Here is a 16,467-nt window from a genome sequence, read left to right as displayed (position 1 = left end):
TAGTGCTTCTCCTTCACTTTGACATCTACTTGGTAACCAGAGACCCTGTGATGGTTTTGTATGAGACCCTTTGATGTCTTTGTATGTGGGTCATAGCAGTAAGAATGGAAGTGTGGGATCCTTAATAACCAGACATTCATTTTTCTTCCTTAGGCAATATTTCAAGGGACAGTGTGTTAGCACCAACCAGCCCCTGCACTATGGATCTCCTGGGATGATGGGCTGCACCCCTGGTCCTGGTGGCACGTGGAGATGTACAGAGCCGGGGATGCCGTGGAGCGCCCTCTGCCCGGGACTGCACCCCCGCGTGTGAGGAGTGTGGAGGTTGCCCGAGGGAGAGCAGGGTACGGATTCACCCTCTCTGGTCAGGCGCCTTGCGTGCTCAGCTGTGTGCTGAGAGGCAGCCCTGCAGAGTTTGTGGGCCTCCGCCCTGGGGACCAGATACTTGCTGTCAATGAAATCAATGTGAAGAAAGCGTCCCATGAAGATGTGGTAAAACTGATTGGGAAATGTTCTGGTGTCCTGCACATGGTGATAGGCGAAGGCCTCCGCCACTTAGAGTCCTGGTCCAGCGATGAAGAAATCGGATTTTATGATGGAAAAGGCTGGCTGAAGCCCAGACTTGATTCAAAGGCATTAGGTATCAACAGAGCAGAGAGGGTGGTTGAAGAGATGCAGTCTGGTGGGATTTTCAGTATGATCTTTGAAAACCCTAGTCTTCAAGCAAGCAGCTCAGAGCCCTCAAAACTGAAGCAAAGGTCCCTCTCAGAGTCTGCGGCTGGGCGGTTGGATCTTGGACATGAAAGCATGAACGATGCGAATCCCAGCCTGCTTTCTAAGGAGGAAGTGTCAAACGTGGTTAATGATGATTCGGTTTTCGGTGTTGGGCTAGAGAATCATGATGACTTTGGATTAGATGCAAGTATTTTAAATGTTGCCATGGTCGTAGGCTACTTAGGTTCTATTGAACTTCCTTCCACAAGCTGCAACCTGGAGTCAGACAGCTTACAGGCCATCCGTGGCTGCCTGCGGCGCCTGTGGGCCGAGCAGAAAATCCATTCTCTCGTGACGATGAAGATCATGCATGACTGTGTGCGGCTGTGCACCGACAGGGCTGCTGTCCTGGCCGAGTACCCGGCTGAGAAGCTGGCATTCAGCGCCGTGTGCCCGGATGACAGGAGGTTTTTTGGGCTCGTGACCATGCAGACGAGTGCTGATGGGGGCCTGGCCCAAGAGGAGGAGGGCATCCTGCGGACGTCCTGCCACGTGTTTATGGTGGATCCAGATTTGTTCAATCACAAGATCCATCAAGGCATCGCTCGGCGGTTTGGGTTTGAGTGCACGGCCGACCCTGACACCAATGGCTGCCTCGAGTTCCCGGCGTCCTCTCTCCCTGTCCTGCAGTTCATCTCTGTGCTGTACAGAGACATGGGCGAGCTGATGGAGGGTGTGCGGGCCCGGGCCTTCGTGGACGGCGACGGTGATGGCCCCCAGAACACAAGCACCAGCAGCACCAGTGACAGCGGCATTGGGAATTTCTCCCCGGAGGAGAGAAACAGCCGGGTGCTTGCCGTTGGTCTGGGCGCCAGTCCCAGCAGCCATGGCCTTGGTGGCAGCACCTGGGAGGGCACAGGCGGGCGGGCTGCCCAGCCATGGGGCGCCTCCTGGAACGGGACCTTCTGCCACGATGCCGAGGGGGGCCCTCCGTTTGAGGTCACTCCTCAGGCCGACCGGTGCCGGGACTTCAGTAAGCATCTGGGGCCCACTCCTCATGTGGAGGTCCTGCCTGCCTCCTTGTGGAGCTCGGTCCCTCCTTCCAAGCGGGGAGCCGTGGGCCCTGCCAGTGGTTCTGGCCAGCGCTGGCTTCCTGTGCACGTCCTGCAGGAGCGGCAGTGTGGACCTGCCAGCGACCAGGAGTCTTACACAGACTCTACCGATGGATGGTCCAGCATCAACTGTGGCACGCTGCCCCCTCCCATGAGCAAGATCCCTGCTGACCGCTACAGGGTGGAGGGCAGCTTGGTGCAGCCCCCGCTGAGCACCCAGAAAAGGGACTGGTCCAGGAAGGCTTTTGGGATGCAAAACATTTTCGGTCCCCATCGAAATGTTAGGAAGACTAAGGAAGAAAAAAAGGTAAGCCTGTTAGCAGTGGTTCTGTAAGAGTGAGCTCGGTTTTGTAACTCAGTCAATTACTGATGAAATGACAGCGCGTCAGTCGCCAGGTTCCCAGCCTCAGCCTCCTCCTGCTGCCCTGTGGCCCTGTGGGCTGTCCCAGGGTGCCCTTCACTGCAGACCTGCCTGCAGCTCCCTCAGCCCTCGTTGTCTGGGCTCTGGCCCTGGTGCTGGTCCTGGCACTGCCAGCTCTCTCTGACATCCTGAGCTGGGTGTGTTGGTGGGACAGGTGGGGGCCAAAGGGGTGGCGACTCTCACAGCGGGGCTGAGGCCCTCCCTCCTCCATTCCTGCCCTTGCCCACTGCCCCTGGGGCTGCGGAGTCTTCACCCTGGGGCTGAGGCAGGAGATTGTCACGGTTCAGAGACCTCACTGTGGGGGATCCTTGCATTGTTTCCTTTAGGAGAGGCTTGCTGTGAAGACGACGCCAGCTGAACTCAGCAGTGGGCAGCGCCTCCAGCTCCTTGCTTGGGATGAAGGGTCAAACCGCCAAGGGACCAGGTGGTGTGGCACTGCCCTAAGGGTCCTATGTCCACCGTGTCCCTCTGGGGCTTGGTTCTGCACCAGGGCCTGGGTTTAGAAGGCAGCTATGCTCACCACTATACCACCAACACCAGGAGCTGGGTTTGAAGCCTGGTGGAGTCGCTGTGAGGAGCCGCTCAGCAGAGGGCGGGCGGCAGGCTTCCTGCATAAAGCAAGGCTGCGTCAGCTGGCGGCAGGCAGTGGCGCTTAGCTTATTAGCTCAGGTTGTTTCAGAGGACCTCTCAGAGGACTTTGATGATTTAAAAATATCTGTTCTTGTTTATTCACACTTTTGTTCTCTACAGCTGAAAATCTGGTGAGAAAGCCTTCCAAGGCCCCTGGCTGCCTGGGGCAGGGGCAGGGACAGAGGGAAGTGCTGGGGCGGGGGCTATAGTGTTTGTAGATTTTGTTTCATACAAATAATTGTAATCATGTGGGTTTTCGACTAAACTCCTAACCTGGTGGTGCGCACCTTCCTGCCCCTCCCTGCCCTATCTGCCCCCTACTGCCTGTGGGGCTGGGGCTGGGGAGGGAAGGCCTTGGAAGGTGGCTGAATGGTATCTGAAGTTGGGGAATTCTCCATCTCTTTGAATATTTATCTTGTAAATGGGGTTTCTCCCTTGCTGTGGTGTGAGTGAGAAATTATATGATAGAAATATTGGTGTTGGTGGTTCTTTGAGGACTGCAGTGCACCTCGCCCATCCTCACGTGAGATGGAAGCGCTCGGCCTATGCACTGTGTCAGGCCACGTACAGTGGGCTCCTCACCTCAGAAAACGTGGGAGACTGGGACGCTGCCGTCTCCTCCCGTGAGTGAAGCGACTTGTCTGAGGTTCAGCAGCCAGGATTAATAGGCTCATGGTGCAAAACCTTGGGCTTCTTTTTTTAATTTTTGTATCATTAATGTACAATTACATGAAGAACATTATGGTTACTAGATTTCCCCTATTATCAACTCCCCCGCACATACCCCATTACAGTCACTGTCCATCAGCGTAGTAAGATGCTATAGAATCACTTCTTGTCTTCTCTGTCTTGTACTGCCTTCCCTGTGCCCCACTCCCACTACATTGTGTATGCTAATCGTAATGCCCCCTTTTCTCCCTTTTCCCTCTCTTCCCACCCATCCTCCCCAGTCCCTTTCCCTTTGGTAACTATTAGTCCATTCTTGGGTTCTGTGAGTCTGCTGCTGTTTTGTTCCTTCAGTTTTTTCTTTCCACTTATACTCCACAGATGGGTGACTTCATTTGATACTTGTCTTTCTCCACTTGGCTTATTTCACTGAGCAGAACACCCTCTAGCTCCATCCATGTTGCAAATGGTAGGATCTGTTTTCTTCTTATGGCTGAGTAATATTCCATTGTGTATATGTACATCTTCTTTATCCATTCACCTACTGATGGACACTTAGGTTGCTTCCATTTCTTGGCTATTGTAAATAGTGCTGTGATAAACATAGGGGTGCATATGTCTTTTTGAAACTGGAGTGCTGTATTCTTAGGGTAAATTCCTAGGAATTGAATTCCTGGGTCAAATGGTATTTTTATTTTTAGTTTTTTGAGGAACCTCCATACTGCTTTCCACAATGGTTGAACTAATTTACATTCCCACCAGCAGTGTAGGAGGGTTCCCCTTTCTCCACATCCTTGCCAACATTTGTTGTTGTTTGTCTTTTGGATGGTGGCCATCCTAACTGGTGTGAGGTGATATCTCATTGTGGTTTCAATTTGCATTTCTCTGATGATTAGTGATGTGGAGCATCTTTTCATGTATCTGTTGGCCATCTGAATTTCTTCTTTGGAGAAGTGTCTGTTCAGATCTTCTGTCCATTTTAATTGGATTATTTGCTTTTTGTTTGTTGAGGTGCGTGAGCTCTTTATATATTTTGGATGCCAACCCTTTATCAGATATGTCATTTATGAATATATTCTCCCATACTGTAGGATGCCTTTTTGTTCTATTGATGGTGTTCTTTGCTGTACAGAAGCTTTTCAGCTTGATATAGTCCCACTTGTTCATTTTTGCTTTTGTTTCCCTTGCCTGTGGAGATATGTTCATGAAGAAGTTGCTCATGTTTATGTCCAAGAGATTTTTGCCTATGTTTTTTTCTTAGAGTTTTATGATTTCATGACTTACATTCAGATCTTTGATCATTTCAAGTTTGCTTTTGTGTATGGGGTTAGACAATGATCCAGTTTCATTCTCTTACATGTAGCTGTCCAGCTTTGCTAACACCAGCTGTTGAAGAGTCTGTTATTTCCCCATTGTATATCCATGGCTCCTTTGTCATGTATTAATTGACCATATATGTTTGGGTTAATATCTGGATACTCTGTTCTGTTCCACTGGTCTGTGGGTCTGTTCTTGTGCCAGTACCAAATTGTCTTGATTACTGTGGCTTTGTAGTAGAGTTTGAAGTTGGGAAGCGAGATCCCCCCCGCTTTATTCTTCCTTGTCAGGATTGCTTTGACTATTTGGTGACTTTTGTGGTTCCATATGAATTTTAGAACTATTTGTGCCAGTTCATTGAAGAATGCTGTTGGTATTTTGATAGGGATTCCATTGACTCTGTAGATTAATTCTTCTTAGCCAAGATTCAGGGATGAATTTCCATTTGTTAGTGTTCTCTTTAATTTCTCTTAAGAGTGTCTTGTAGTTTTCAGGGTATAGGTCTTTCACTTCCTTGGTTAGGTTTATTCCTAGGTATTTTATTCTTTTTGATGCAGTTGTGAATGGAATTGTTTTCCTGATTTCTCTTTCGGCTAATGCATAGTTAGTGTATAGGAAAGCAACAGATTTCTGTGTATTAATTTTGTATCCTGCAACTTTTCTGAATTCAGATATTAGTTCTAGTAGTTTTGCGGTGGGTCTTTAGGGTTTTTTATGTGCAATATCATGCCATCTGCAAATAGTGACAGTTTGACTTCTTCGTTACCAATCTAGATGTCTTTTATTTCTTTGTGTTACCTGATTGCCGTGGCTAGGACCTCCAGTACTATGTTGAATAAAAACGGGGAGAGTTGGCATCCCTGTCTTGTTCCTGACCTTAGGTGGAAAGCTTTCAGCTTCTCACTGTTAAGTATGATGTTGGCTGTGGGTTTGTCATATATGGCCTTTATTATGTTGAGGTACTTGCCCTCTATACCCATTTTGTTGAGAGTTTTTATCATAAATGTATGTTGAATTGTGTCAAATGCTTTTTCAGCATCTATGGAGATGATCATGTGTGGTTTTTGTCCTTTTTGTTGATGTGATGGGTGATGTTGATGGATTTTCAAATGTTGTACCATCCTTGCATCCCTGAGATGAATCCCACTTGATCGTGGTGTATGATCCTCTTGATGTATTTTTGAATTTGGTTTGCTAATATTTTGTTGAGTATTTTTGCATCCATGTTCATCAGGGATATTGGTCTGTAATTTTCTTTTTTTGTGGTGTCTTAGTATTACTGGTTTTGGTATTAGAGTGATGCTGGCTTCATAGAATGAGTTTGGAAGTATTCTCTTCTCTTCTATATTTTGGAAAACTTTAAGGAGAATGGCTATTATGTCTTCCCTAAATGTCTGATAAAATTCAGCAGTGAATCCATTTGGCCCGGAAGTTTTGTTCTTGGGTAGTTTTTTGATTACTGATTCAATTTCATTGCTGGTAATTGGTCTGTTTAGATTTTCTGTTTTTTCCTTGGTCGGTCTTGGAAGGTTGTATTTTTCTAGGAAGTTCTGCATTTCTTTTAGGTTATCCAGTTTGTTAGCATATAGATCTTCATACTATTCTCTAATCATTCTTTATATTTCTGTGGTGTCCATCGTGATTTTTCCTTTCTCATTTCTGATTCTGTTTATGTGTGAAGATTCTCTTTTTCTCTTAATAAGTCTGGCTAGGGGTTTATTTTTTTCTTTGTTTGTTTATTTTCTCGAAGAACCAGCTCTTGGTTTCATTGATTTTTTTCTATTGTTTTATTCTCCTCAATTTTATTTATTTCTTCTCTGTTCTTTATTATGTCCCTCCTTCTGCTGACTTGGGGCCTCATTTGTTTTTCTTTTTCCAGTTTCACTAATTGTGACTTTAGACTATTCATTTGGGATTGTTCTTCCTTCTTGAAATAGGCCTGGGTTGTTATATGCTTTCCTCTTAGAACTGCCTTTGCTGCGTCCCACAGAAGTTGGGGCTTTGTGCTGTTGTTTTCATTTGTCTCCGTATATTGCTTGATCTCTATTTTAATTTGGTCATTGATCCATTGATTATTTAGGAGCATATTGTTAAGAGTCCATGTGTTTTTGAGCCTTTTTGTTTTCTTTGTACAATTTATTTCTATTTTTATACCTTTGTGATCTGAGAAGTTGGTTGGTGGAATTTCAATCTTTTTGAATTTACTGAGGCTCTTTTTATGGCCTAGTATGTGCTCTATTCTGGAAAATGTTTTGTGTGCACTTGAGAAGAATGTGTATCCTGCTGCTTTTGGGTGTAGAGTTCTGTAGCTGTCCATCTGTTCTAGTGTGTTGTTCAGTGCCTCTGTGTCCTTGCTTATTTTCTGTCTGGCTGATCTGTCCTTTGGAGTGAGTGGTGTGTCGAAATCTCCTAAAATGAATGCATTACATTCTATTTCCTCTTTTAATTCTTTTAGTATTTGTTTCACATTATGTCGGTGCTCCTGTGTTGGGTGCGCATGTATTTATAATGGTTATATCCTCTTGTTGGACTGAGCCCTTTATCATTATGTAATGTCCTTTCTTTATCGCTTATGACTTTCTTTGTTTTGAAGTTTATTTTGTCTGATACAAGTACTGCAACACCTGCTTTTTTCTCCCTATTTGTTGCATGAAATATCTTTTTCCATGCTTCACTTTTAGTCTGTGTATGTCTTTGGGTTTGAAGTGAGTCTCTTGTAAGCAGCATATAGATGGGTCTTGCTTTTTTATCCATTCTGTTACTCTGTGTCTTTTTATTGGTGCATTCAGTCCATTTTCATTTAGGGTGATTATCGATAGATACATACTTATTGCCATTGCAGGCTTTGGATTCATGGTTACTAAAGGTTCAAGGGTAGCTTTTTTACTATCTAACCGTCTAACTTTAACTCACTTATTATGCTGCTGTAAACACAGTCTGATGATTCTTTATCTCTCTCACTTCTTATTCTTCCTCCTCCACCCTTTGTATGTTGGATGTTTTATTCTATACTCTTTTGTGTTTCCCTCAACTGCTTTTATGGATAGCTGATTTTATTTGTTGCCTTTAGTTAGTATTTGGTTGGTTTGCTTTCTTTGCTGTGGTTTTATTTTCTCTGGTGACATCTATTTAGCCTTAGGAGTACTTGCCTCTAGAGCAGTCCCTTTAAAATACCCTGTAGAGGTGGTTTGTGGGAGGTAAATTCCCTCAGCGTTTGTTTATCCGGGAATTGTTTAATCCGTCCTTCAAATTTAAATGATAATCTTGCTGGATACAGTATTCTTGGTTCAAGGCCCTTCTGTTTCATTGCATTAAATATATCATGCCATTGTCTTCTGGCCTGTAAGGTTTCTGTTGAGAAGTCTGATGATAGTCCGATGGATTTTCCTTTGTAGGTGATCGTTTTTCTCTCTCTGGCTACCTTTAATCCTCTGTCTTTGTCTTTGATCTTTGCCATTTTAATTATTATATGTCTTGGTGTTGTCCTCCTTGGGTCCTTTGTGTTGGGAGATGTGTGGGCTTCCATGGTCTAAGAGACTATTTCCTTCCCCAGCTTGGGGAAGTTTTCGGCAATTATTTCTTCAAAGACACTTTCTATCCCTTTTTCTCTCTCTTCTTCTTCTGGTAGTCCTATTATGCGAATATTGTTCCATTTGGATTGGTCACACAGTTCTCTTAATATTTTTTCATTCCTGGAGATCCTTTTATCTCTCTCTGCCTCAGCTTCTCTGTATTCCTGTTCTCTGATTTTTAGTCCATTAATAGTCTGTTGCACCTCATCCAGTCTGCTCTTAAGTCCTTCAATTGATTGTTTCATTTCTGTTCATCCCGACTTCATCCCTTAACTCTTGCATATAGTGATTTTTGATTGGACCAGGTTCTTCTGCCTTTTCATGGCAGTAGAAATGAACTCCAGCAAGTGGCGCATGTGTCAGCTGGGAGAACAAAGTCCCTTCCTGCTTTCTGGTCACCTTGTCCTTCTCCGCTGTGTTTGCTGGTTACCTGCACACAGGGAGCAGTCTCCGGGTTAATTCCCTGAGCCGCTGTGGGCCAGCGGCCCTCTCCTAGGGCACTTCCGGGCATCATGGGCTCTCGGTGTGTGTTCTCCTGCGAGAATGGCGCCCCTTCATGCCTTTCGGACTTTGGGCCAGCTTCCTCTGTCTGTGCCAGGTAGCTGCGTGCTGGCGGCAGCCTCTGAGTCTGGCCAGGTTAGCTGCATGCTGGGAGGAGACTCTGTGTGGTTGCTGTGGGCAGGGCTGCTCCCCAGCTCATCCACAGCAATGGTGGATCAGCCGCTTTGCTTGCAGTGCCGGTGGGGTGGAAGGAACGGCAGGCTGTTTATCACCATGAGGTGCTTCGGAGCTGCATTGCCACTCAGGGGGTTAGGGCGCCTGAGGTTCCTTAACATTCCCAGCCTGCTGGGCTGAGTGTGCTAGGATGATTTTGTCTACCTGTTAAACCCTCGTCCCTTTAAGACTTTTAAAGCACCCGCTTTTCTTTTGTCCAAGGGGAGCTGGCTGTGGGGACCCTCTCGCAGTTTCCGTCTTGGATTTTACTTTTCCGTTTCTCTAATATCCAGTACACCATGCAATGTGTGTCTGTGTTCCCAGTGCAGATTACTAGGGCTGGTTATTTAGCAGTCCTGGGCTTCCACTCCCTCCCCACTCTGATTCTTTTCTTCCCGCCAGTGAGCTGGGGTGGGGGGAGTGCTCGGGTCTCGCTGGGTCACGGCTTTGTATCTTACCCCCTCCGGGAGATGGTGAGTTCTCACAGATGTAGATGTAGCCTGGCTGTTGTACTGTATCTTCTTGTCTCTCTTTTAGAAATATTTTTATTTGCTGTATTTTCAAAATAGATATGGTTTTGGGAGGAGATTTCCACTGACCTACTTACACCATCATCTTTAGTGCCTCCGGGCTTCTTCTTTCTAAAGACTATTTTTTAGAGCAGTTTTAGGTTCACAGCAAAATTGCTTGGAAAGCACAGAGATTTTCCACATGCCCCTGTCCTCTCCTTACGGCCTCCCACACCATCAAGACACCCCGAGGGGACGTTGTTACCGCTGATGGACCTCCACTGACACATCATCCCCACCAGAGGCCACGGTTTCCATTTGGGTCTCTCTGTGGGGCACAGTCTACCATTTGGACAAATTCATAGTGACATGTATCCACCATTACAGCATCAAACAGAGTAGCTTCTATGTCCTGGAAAGGCTCTGGGCTCCACCTGTTCCCCTCCTCCCCAACCCCAGTCCCTGGCAGCCCCTGATCCTTCCATTGTCTCCGCAGGCCTGCTGTTCCCGGAACATCATATTGTTGGGGTCACACAGCTTGGAGGCTTCTTTCCCTTAGTGATATGCATTTAAGGTTCTTCCATGTCTTTTCCTGGTTTGATCTCCCACTGCTTTTTGGGGCTGAATAATATTCCACTGTCTGGGTGGCCCACAGTCTGTCTGTCCATCACCTGCTGAAGGTCACCTTGGTTGTGTCCCAAGTTTTGGCAATTGTGAATAAAGCTGCTCTAAATGTCTGTAGGGAGGTTCTTTTGTGGTTGTAAGTTTTCATCTCCTCTGGGTGGTAAACACCAAGGAGCAGGATCGCTGGATGGAATGGGAAGAGTGTGTTTAGTTTTGTAAGAAGTCACCCAGCGCCTTCTCGCGCGGTCGCACCATTTACATTCCCGCCACTGTCAGCAAACGTTCCTGCTGCTCCGCGGCCACACCAGCGTGTGGTGCTGTCTTTGCCATCCTGATGGGAGTGTGGCGGTGTCTCACTGTGGTTTTAATTGCATCCCCCTGATGACATATGATGTGGAGCATCTTTTCATGTGCTTACTTTTCATCTGTGTATCTTCTTCAGTGCGCTATCAAGATCTTTTGCCCGTTTTTTAATTGGATTGTTTGTTTTTGAGTTTCAAGAGTTCTTTATGTATTTTAGGTAATAATCCTTTATCAGATGTGTCTTTGGCAAGTATTTTCTCCCAGTCTGTGGCTTGTCTCTTCATCCTCTTAATACTGTCTTTTGCAGAGCAGAAGTTTTTAACTTTAATAAAGTAAGCCCAGCTTATCAACAATCCCTTTCGGTGGTGGTGTCTTTGGTGCTGTATTTAGAGAGGCATCATCAACCAAGGTCATTTAGGTTTTCTTCTATGTAATATTCTAGGGGGTTTATAGTTTTTTGTTTTATGTGTTGGGTCTGTGATCCAGTTTGAGTTCATTGTTGTGGGGGGACAACATCTGTGTCTAGACTGAGTTTTTGCATGTGCCTGTTCAGCTGTTTCAACATCATTTGTAGAAAAGTCTGTCTCTGCTCCTTTGTCAGAGATCAGTTAATTATTTACGAGGTTCTTGGCTTCCTTTTTACCATCCCTTCCCCTTGAACAAAGACATAGTTGCTTCCTCCACTGTAATGAAAGAGTGCAGTGTTTGGATCTGGTGTGTCTCCAGCATTGGGAATGACTGTGTAGGGTCTCACTAGTTTACAGTATGCTGCATTTCCTGACTCAGCCTGGGTAGGGATCCTGTGACTTATCAGGCTGAATAACTTTATTTTTATTCTACTGACAATAAAAGTTAGGTTTATACATGATTTATACACATTGAATGACTTGCCCACAGTCAGGTGGCAGACAAGCACAGAGACTGAGACGGAACTGAGGTTCCATATCACCTCCCTCAGGAGATATGGGTTGTATGAACTGCAGCCCCTTTTGATAGACACAGCTTATCTAAAAATAAGTGAAAAAGAGTTGTGCTTTATTGGGTTCCTGATATATCTCCTGACACTTACCAGATGCTTTTTACTTTGCTATATGGGCTTCCTTGTGTCACTAGCTCAGTCTAATACCCAGCCTCCCACTGGAATGGCAGAAGCTCCAGAGGTCGTGAATTTGGACTCCCAGTGTCCCTCTGGGCCTGGCCTCTCTGGGTGGAGGCTTGACAGGATGAGCACAGGATGGGCAGGAAGGGATTAAGGAAGTGCCTGGAAATGAGAAGAAGAGAAGAGGCGTGCAGAAAGGGAGGGAGAGATGCACACTCGATGGTGGAATGTCGAGTGGTTGAGTCCTACGTTACTCTCAGTTCTCTGATTCAGTGGCTTCAGGGCCTTCCTTTGCATGAAATCAGGCCATATGAGTCAGGGTCCAGCCTAGAGACAGAAAACATACCGGTGATTTGAACAGGGGATTTAGTGTGAGGAATTGACCAGGCAAAGGTGGTTAACTGCTAAGAGATGGATGCCTAGGGTAGTGACTGCATGAAGGGCGGGGGGAGAGGTGAATAGGGAGGAGACCCAAGACTCAGAGGAGGAGGTCCTGCTGCTGAATGCTGCCTGGGAGTGCAGGGACTCTGCATGCTGCCCCCGTGAGGGGGCTACCACTGCCCCCTGACAGCCATCCCCCAGAAAAACAATGTCGGGACCATTGCACACCAGTCCATGCACCACCACCTGGAAGACCGCCAAAATAAGGGCAGACTCCTGCTGGGCCTTGACACCTCCCTGCAGGGCCCTCTGCTGGCAGAGCCTGCCATGGGCCAGCGGCAGCAAGGAACCTCTGCAGGGTGTCTCTGGTGCCTGATGCTGCCCTGGGGAGGCCTCCTGGGAGCTGCCCTGATGATGGCATGGCAACTGCAGCCACCACATGCTCTGTGCACACACCCTCATTGCACAACAGAATGGCCAGGCGAGAGGTGGGGTGGGGAGAAGGTGCCTGCAGTGGGATCTGCTCTTCTCTGTGAGGTCATGTGAGGATGTGCCGCTCAGCACAGCCCCAGTTGTCGTTTCAGTGGCTACTTTGAGCCGATTCCCTAAAGGGCATTTTTTGTTGCATGTGGCCACAAGCCTCTCTGCTTGGTTGGCTTAGTGGTCTGCTAATGACTGGACAGAGATTTCCTTATGCCAGCAACCAATCAGTCTCTGCCAAGGGACTCTGTGTGTATCCCTGGGTGTGCTTTCCATGCTCAACTAGACAAGTCTGCTGCCTTGGCCTACATGTCTTCTGTGCAGAGTCTGAAGGTTAGCCAGAGGTGAGAGCTCCCGGCTACGGCCTTGGGCCTGGGCATAGGCCTACAGACTCTGGGAATATGCTGTAGCTTTTCAACCCCACTGTGGACTTCTCATACCCCTGCTTTTCCATGAGCCAGCCTCGCCTGCCTGTGCCCCAGGAGGCATTTCCTGGGACCACAGGGCAGCTCTGGTCTGGACAGCCCTGTGAGCTCCTCCTCAGTGGGCTGTAAGCACAGCTGCGCTGGGCCTGGGGAGATGCTCCCTCTTGGCCCCAGGGTGGTCTTCCGTGCTCTCTTCACATTTATGACTGCTTCTGCATTACCCTGGACCACTCTTTCTCATACATGTCCCCTTGTACATTCCTGCATGCTGCCTTTGTTAATTCTCTATGCATGGAAGAAAGCTCACCGTTAGCAACTACATGGCACTGCCTTGTCACCAGGTGGGCTCAAGTCCCGTCTGTTCTGTGTGCAGATGGTCACCGATTCACCCTTCTCCAGTGCTTTGGTCACTGCAGTCTTGGTCCCTTCAGCCCAGGTTTGCTCCACATCTCAGCTTTCTGCGACCTTCCGCTGCTCTGGAGGCTGGGAGGGGAACCAGCCAAGAGTAGGTGCAGCTCCCCTGCCCCTTCAGGGCAGGTCCCTCCCTGCCTGAGGCGTTGCTATTATGCTCAAGTCTGGGGTATTCAGAACTGAGTGCTTGGCATTTTGACCTCTTCCCACCCTCTCCAAAGCTCTAGCCCAGACCATTGGACCCAGGTAATGCTCAGCGAGCCAACTGTAGGCTTAGCCGTGTGGAGGAAATGGTTGAAGAGAGTTAAATGTTAACGGATGATTTTCCATTTAGCTAATTTTGCTTTTCTTTGTACTTAATGTCTATAGTCAGAAGTAGAAGTTAGTACTGAGGGAAATAAAATTTAAGTCTACAACAAACAAAAGGGATTGATTGAAAGAGAGAAACATCCAAGATCTTGAAATGTTGTCCATTTCAGCAAAAATGATTCAGTTGTGTCTAATGTGAATCAAGGATATATTTAATTCTGTTTCTTTGTAAACTGTTACTCTAACAATAATAAAAATTAAAATATCTGGTTAAGTAGCAAAATCCACTTCTTAAACTTTGTGTAAATGGATTTGGAAATTTTTAAAAATGAAAATAATGTTATATGTGATAACATGTAAAGGAATTTTTATTGTTATTTTGAAATGAATTAATAAATATTTAAGTATTTCTCAGTTTACGTTTGAATATGGAAAATACCGATAGGTGAAACCCACAAAGACAAAAGCCCCGTGGGGTCCCCAGTAATGTTTAGAGTGAACAGGCGTCCTGAGGGCACAGTCTTTGAGAACCCGCAGACTCTTCCCTCTGTGGGAAAGGAAGGCTCTGGAGCAAGTCCTTTCCAAGCTGGCGGTATCAGTAGGCACTAGGTGAGAAATGCCTATTGACCCTGGAATGAAGAAAAAGTATTCCTGTGCTTAGACCGTGCACACACGTTTAATAGTAATGTGTGTCAGTGCCGTGACAGTGGCTGTGACTGTGACGGTGGCTTTCACGCCTTGGGGCAGGTCTCCCTCGGGTACCTCTGGGTAGGCCCAGGCGAGTGAGGGACCCCCCTTCCTTGGGAACCAGGTTCCTTCTGCGGCACTGCTCCTCTCCTCCCTGTGCGGCCTCCGCCTGAACTTGAAAACCATGGCTCTGCAGGTCCAGGTTGGTTTCAAGTCCACATCCAGGCAGCGGGAGAGGGAAGGGGGTGGTGGGGTCATGGTGAAGGGCGCTTGCTAATCATTCTGGCTGCGTCTGGCCGGTCAGAGCAGCTGCAGGGCTGGCTGGGGCTGTGGTGGTCAGCTGAGGCCGACAGCCGCCCCGCCTGTGCAGCTCAGGCTTGGCTTCCGCGGTGCTTGGCACGGTCTGGACCGCAGGCACTGGCAGAGGTTGTGCCTGCCGTATGGAAAGCTCCCTGAGCACGCACAGTGAAAACGGAGGCCCCAAAATACATGTGCTTACTGTGATCCCATTTTTGTGTAAAAAATTTCAACACACCTCACATAAACCTGTAGTTGTAAATATCTAGAAAAAATTTAAAGGAAATGCTCCAAACAGATAGTAGTAATTGTCTCAGGATGGTAAGTGAAAACTGGGGAGGATCAGGACATTTTAATTTTATCCTGTGTTGTTTGATTTTTTTAAATTATTTTTTCTTTTGCTATCATTAATGTACAATTACTTGAACAACATTATGGTTACTAGACTCCCCCTATTATCAAGCCCCCCCACCACCCCATTACAGTCACTGTCTGTCAGTGTAGTAAGATGCTATAGAATTACTACTTGTCTTCTCTGTATATACTGCCTTCCCCATGTCCCCACTACATTATATGTGCTAATCTTAGGCCCCTTTTCCCCCCTTATCCCTCCCTTCCCACCCCTCCCCAGTCCCTTTCCTTTTGGCAACTGTTAGTCAGTTCTTGGGTTCTGTGAGTCTGCTGCTGTTTTGTTCCTTCAGTTTTTCTTTGTTCCTACACTCCACAGATGAGTGAAATCATTTGGTACTTGCCTTTCTCCGCCTGGCTTATTTCACTGAGCATAATACCCTCTAGCTCCATCCATGTTGTTGTGAATGGTAGGATCTGTTTTCTTCTTATGGCTGAGTAATATTCCACTGTGTATATGTACCACCTCTTCTTTATCCATTCATCTACTGATGGACACTTAGGTTGCTTCCATTTCTTGGCTATTGTAAATAGTGCTGCGATAAACATAGGGGTGCATCTGTCTCTTTCAAACTGGGATCCTGCATTCTTAGGGTGAATTCCTAGAAGTGGAATTCCTGGGTCAAATGGTATTTCTATTTTTAGTTTTCTGAGGAACCTCCATACTGCTTTCCACAAAGGTCGAACTAGTTTACATTCCCACCAGCAGTGTAGGAGGGTTTGTTTGATTTTTTTTATCATGGGGACATGAACATATTTTACTTACTAAAAATAATCCCTTTGAATAAAAAATAATTATCTAAAAAAAAAAAAATAATCCCTTTGGAGAAAAAAGTAAAAATCATTTTTCTTAATTCTTTTAATAAGAACAAAGTAAGGCATGGCATTGGGGCTGTGAGCCATTTCCATGGCATGGTGATGATGGACCGACAGCGAGCAAGCCAGGAGAGTACTGCATTCAGCAAACAGACCTTGTGCTGTTTTTCTAGTACAATGAGAGGAAGTTTAAAAATAGATGGTAAAAAAAATCAGGAGAATTCTAAAAACACCACAGCTCAGGCCCTGTGATTTAAATCCCTTTGAAAAGAGCCCCTTTGCTTGGTACCCGGTTCACCAGTGCTCTAAGCAACATTGCATCACTCCCCGCCCCAAATGTAAAGGAAGGGAAGCAAACAATGGCAACAGCGGATCTGCAATCAGAGAACGCTCTTCAGGGCCCTGGGGAGCCTGGTGCCTTCTGCAGCCTTGCCTCATCCCCTCGGCCCCTCAGCTGCAGCCCTTGCTCTGTGCAGGGACTTCTTTGGACAACCTGCATGCATGCTGTCTGGGTGCTGCATGGGGAGGCCACTGTCAAGTTGGTGGAGGTGCTGGGGCAGCAGGGAAGAAGC

General features: G+C 46.7%; 2 protein-coding genes across 4 annotated transcripts in view; both read left to right on the top strand.

Annotated features, from left to right (window-relative positions):
* The window catches only part of RGS12 (regulator of G protein signaling 12), a 152,598-nt gene that overhangs the window by 46,220 nt on the left and 89,911 nt on the right, over window positions 1-16,467 (top strand). For all 3 annotated transcript variants that reach the window (XM_057502011.1, XM_057502010.1, XM_057502012.1), the window contains exon 2: window positions 154-2,133. In XM_057502011.1, coding sequence (XP_057357994.1) covers window positions 253-2,133 — 1,881 coding nt within the window. In that variant the 5' untranslated portion in view covers window positions 154-252. The remainder of the gene's footprint in view (window positions 1-153; window positions 2,134-16,467) is intronic.
* The window catches only part of MSANTD1 (Myb/SANT DNA binding domain containing 1), a 191,757-nt gene that overhangs the window by 98,454 nt on the left and 76,836 nt on the right, over window positions 1-16,467 (top strand). The window lies entirely within an intron of this gene.

This window comes from Manis pentadactyla, chromosome 5 (genome assembly GCF_030020395.1).
Source record: "Manis pentadactyla isolate mManPen7 chromosome 5, mManPen7.hap1, whole genome shotgun sequence".
NCBI classification, from domain to species: Eukaryota; Metazoa; Chordata; class Mammalia; order Pholidota; family Manidae; genus Manis; species Manis pentadactyla.
The sequence above is the reverse complement of the archived record's forward strand: the minus strand, read 5'-3'. Positions and strand labels throughout refer to the sequence as shown.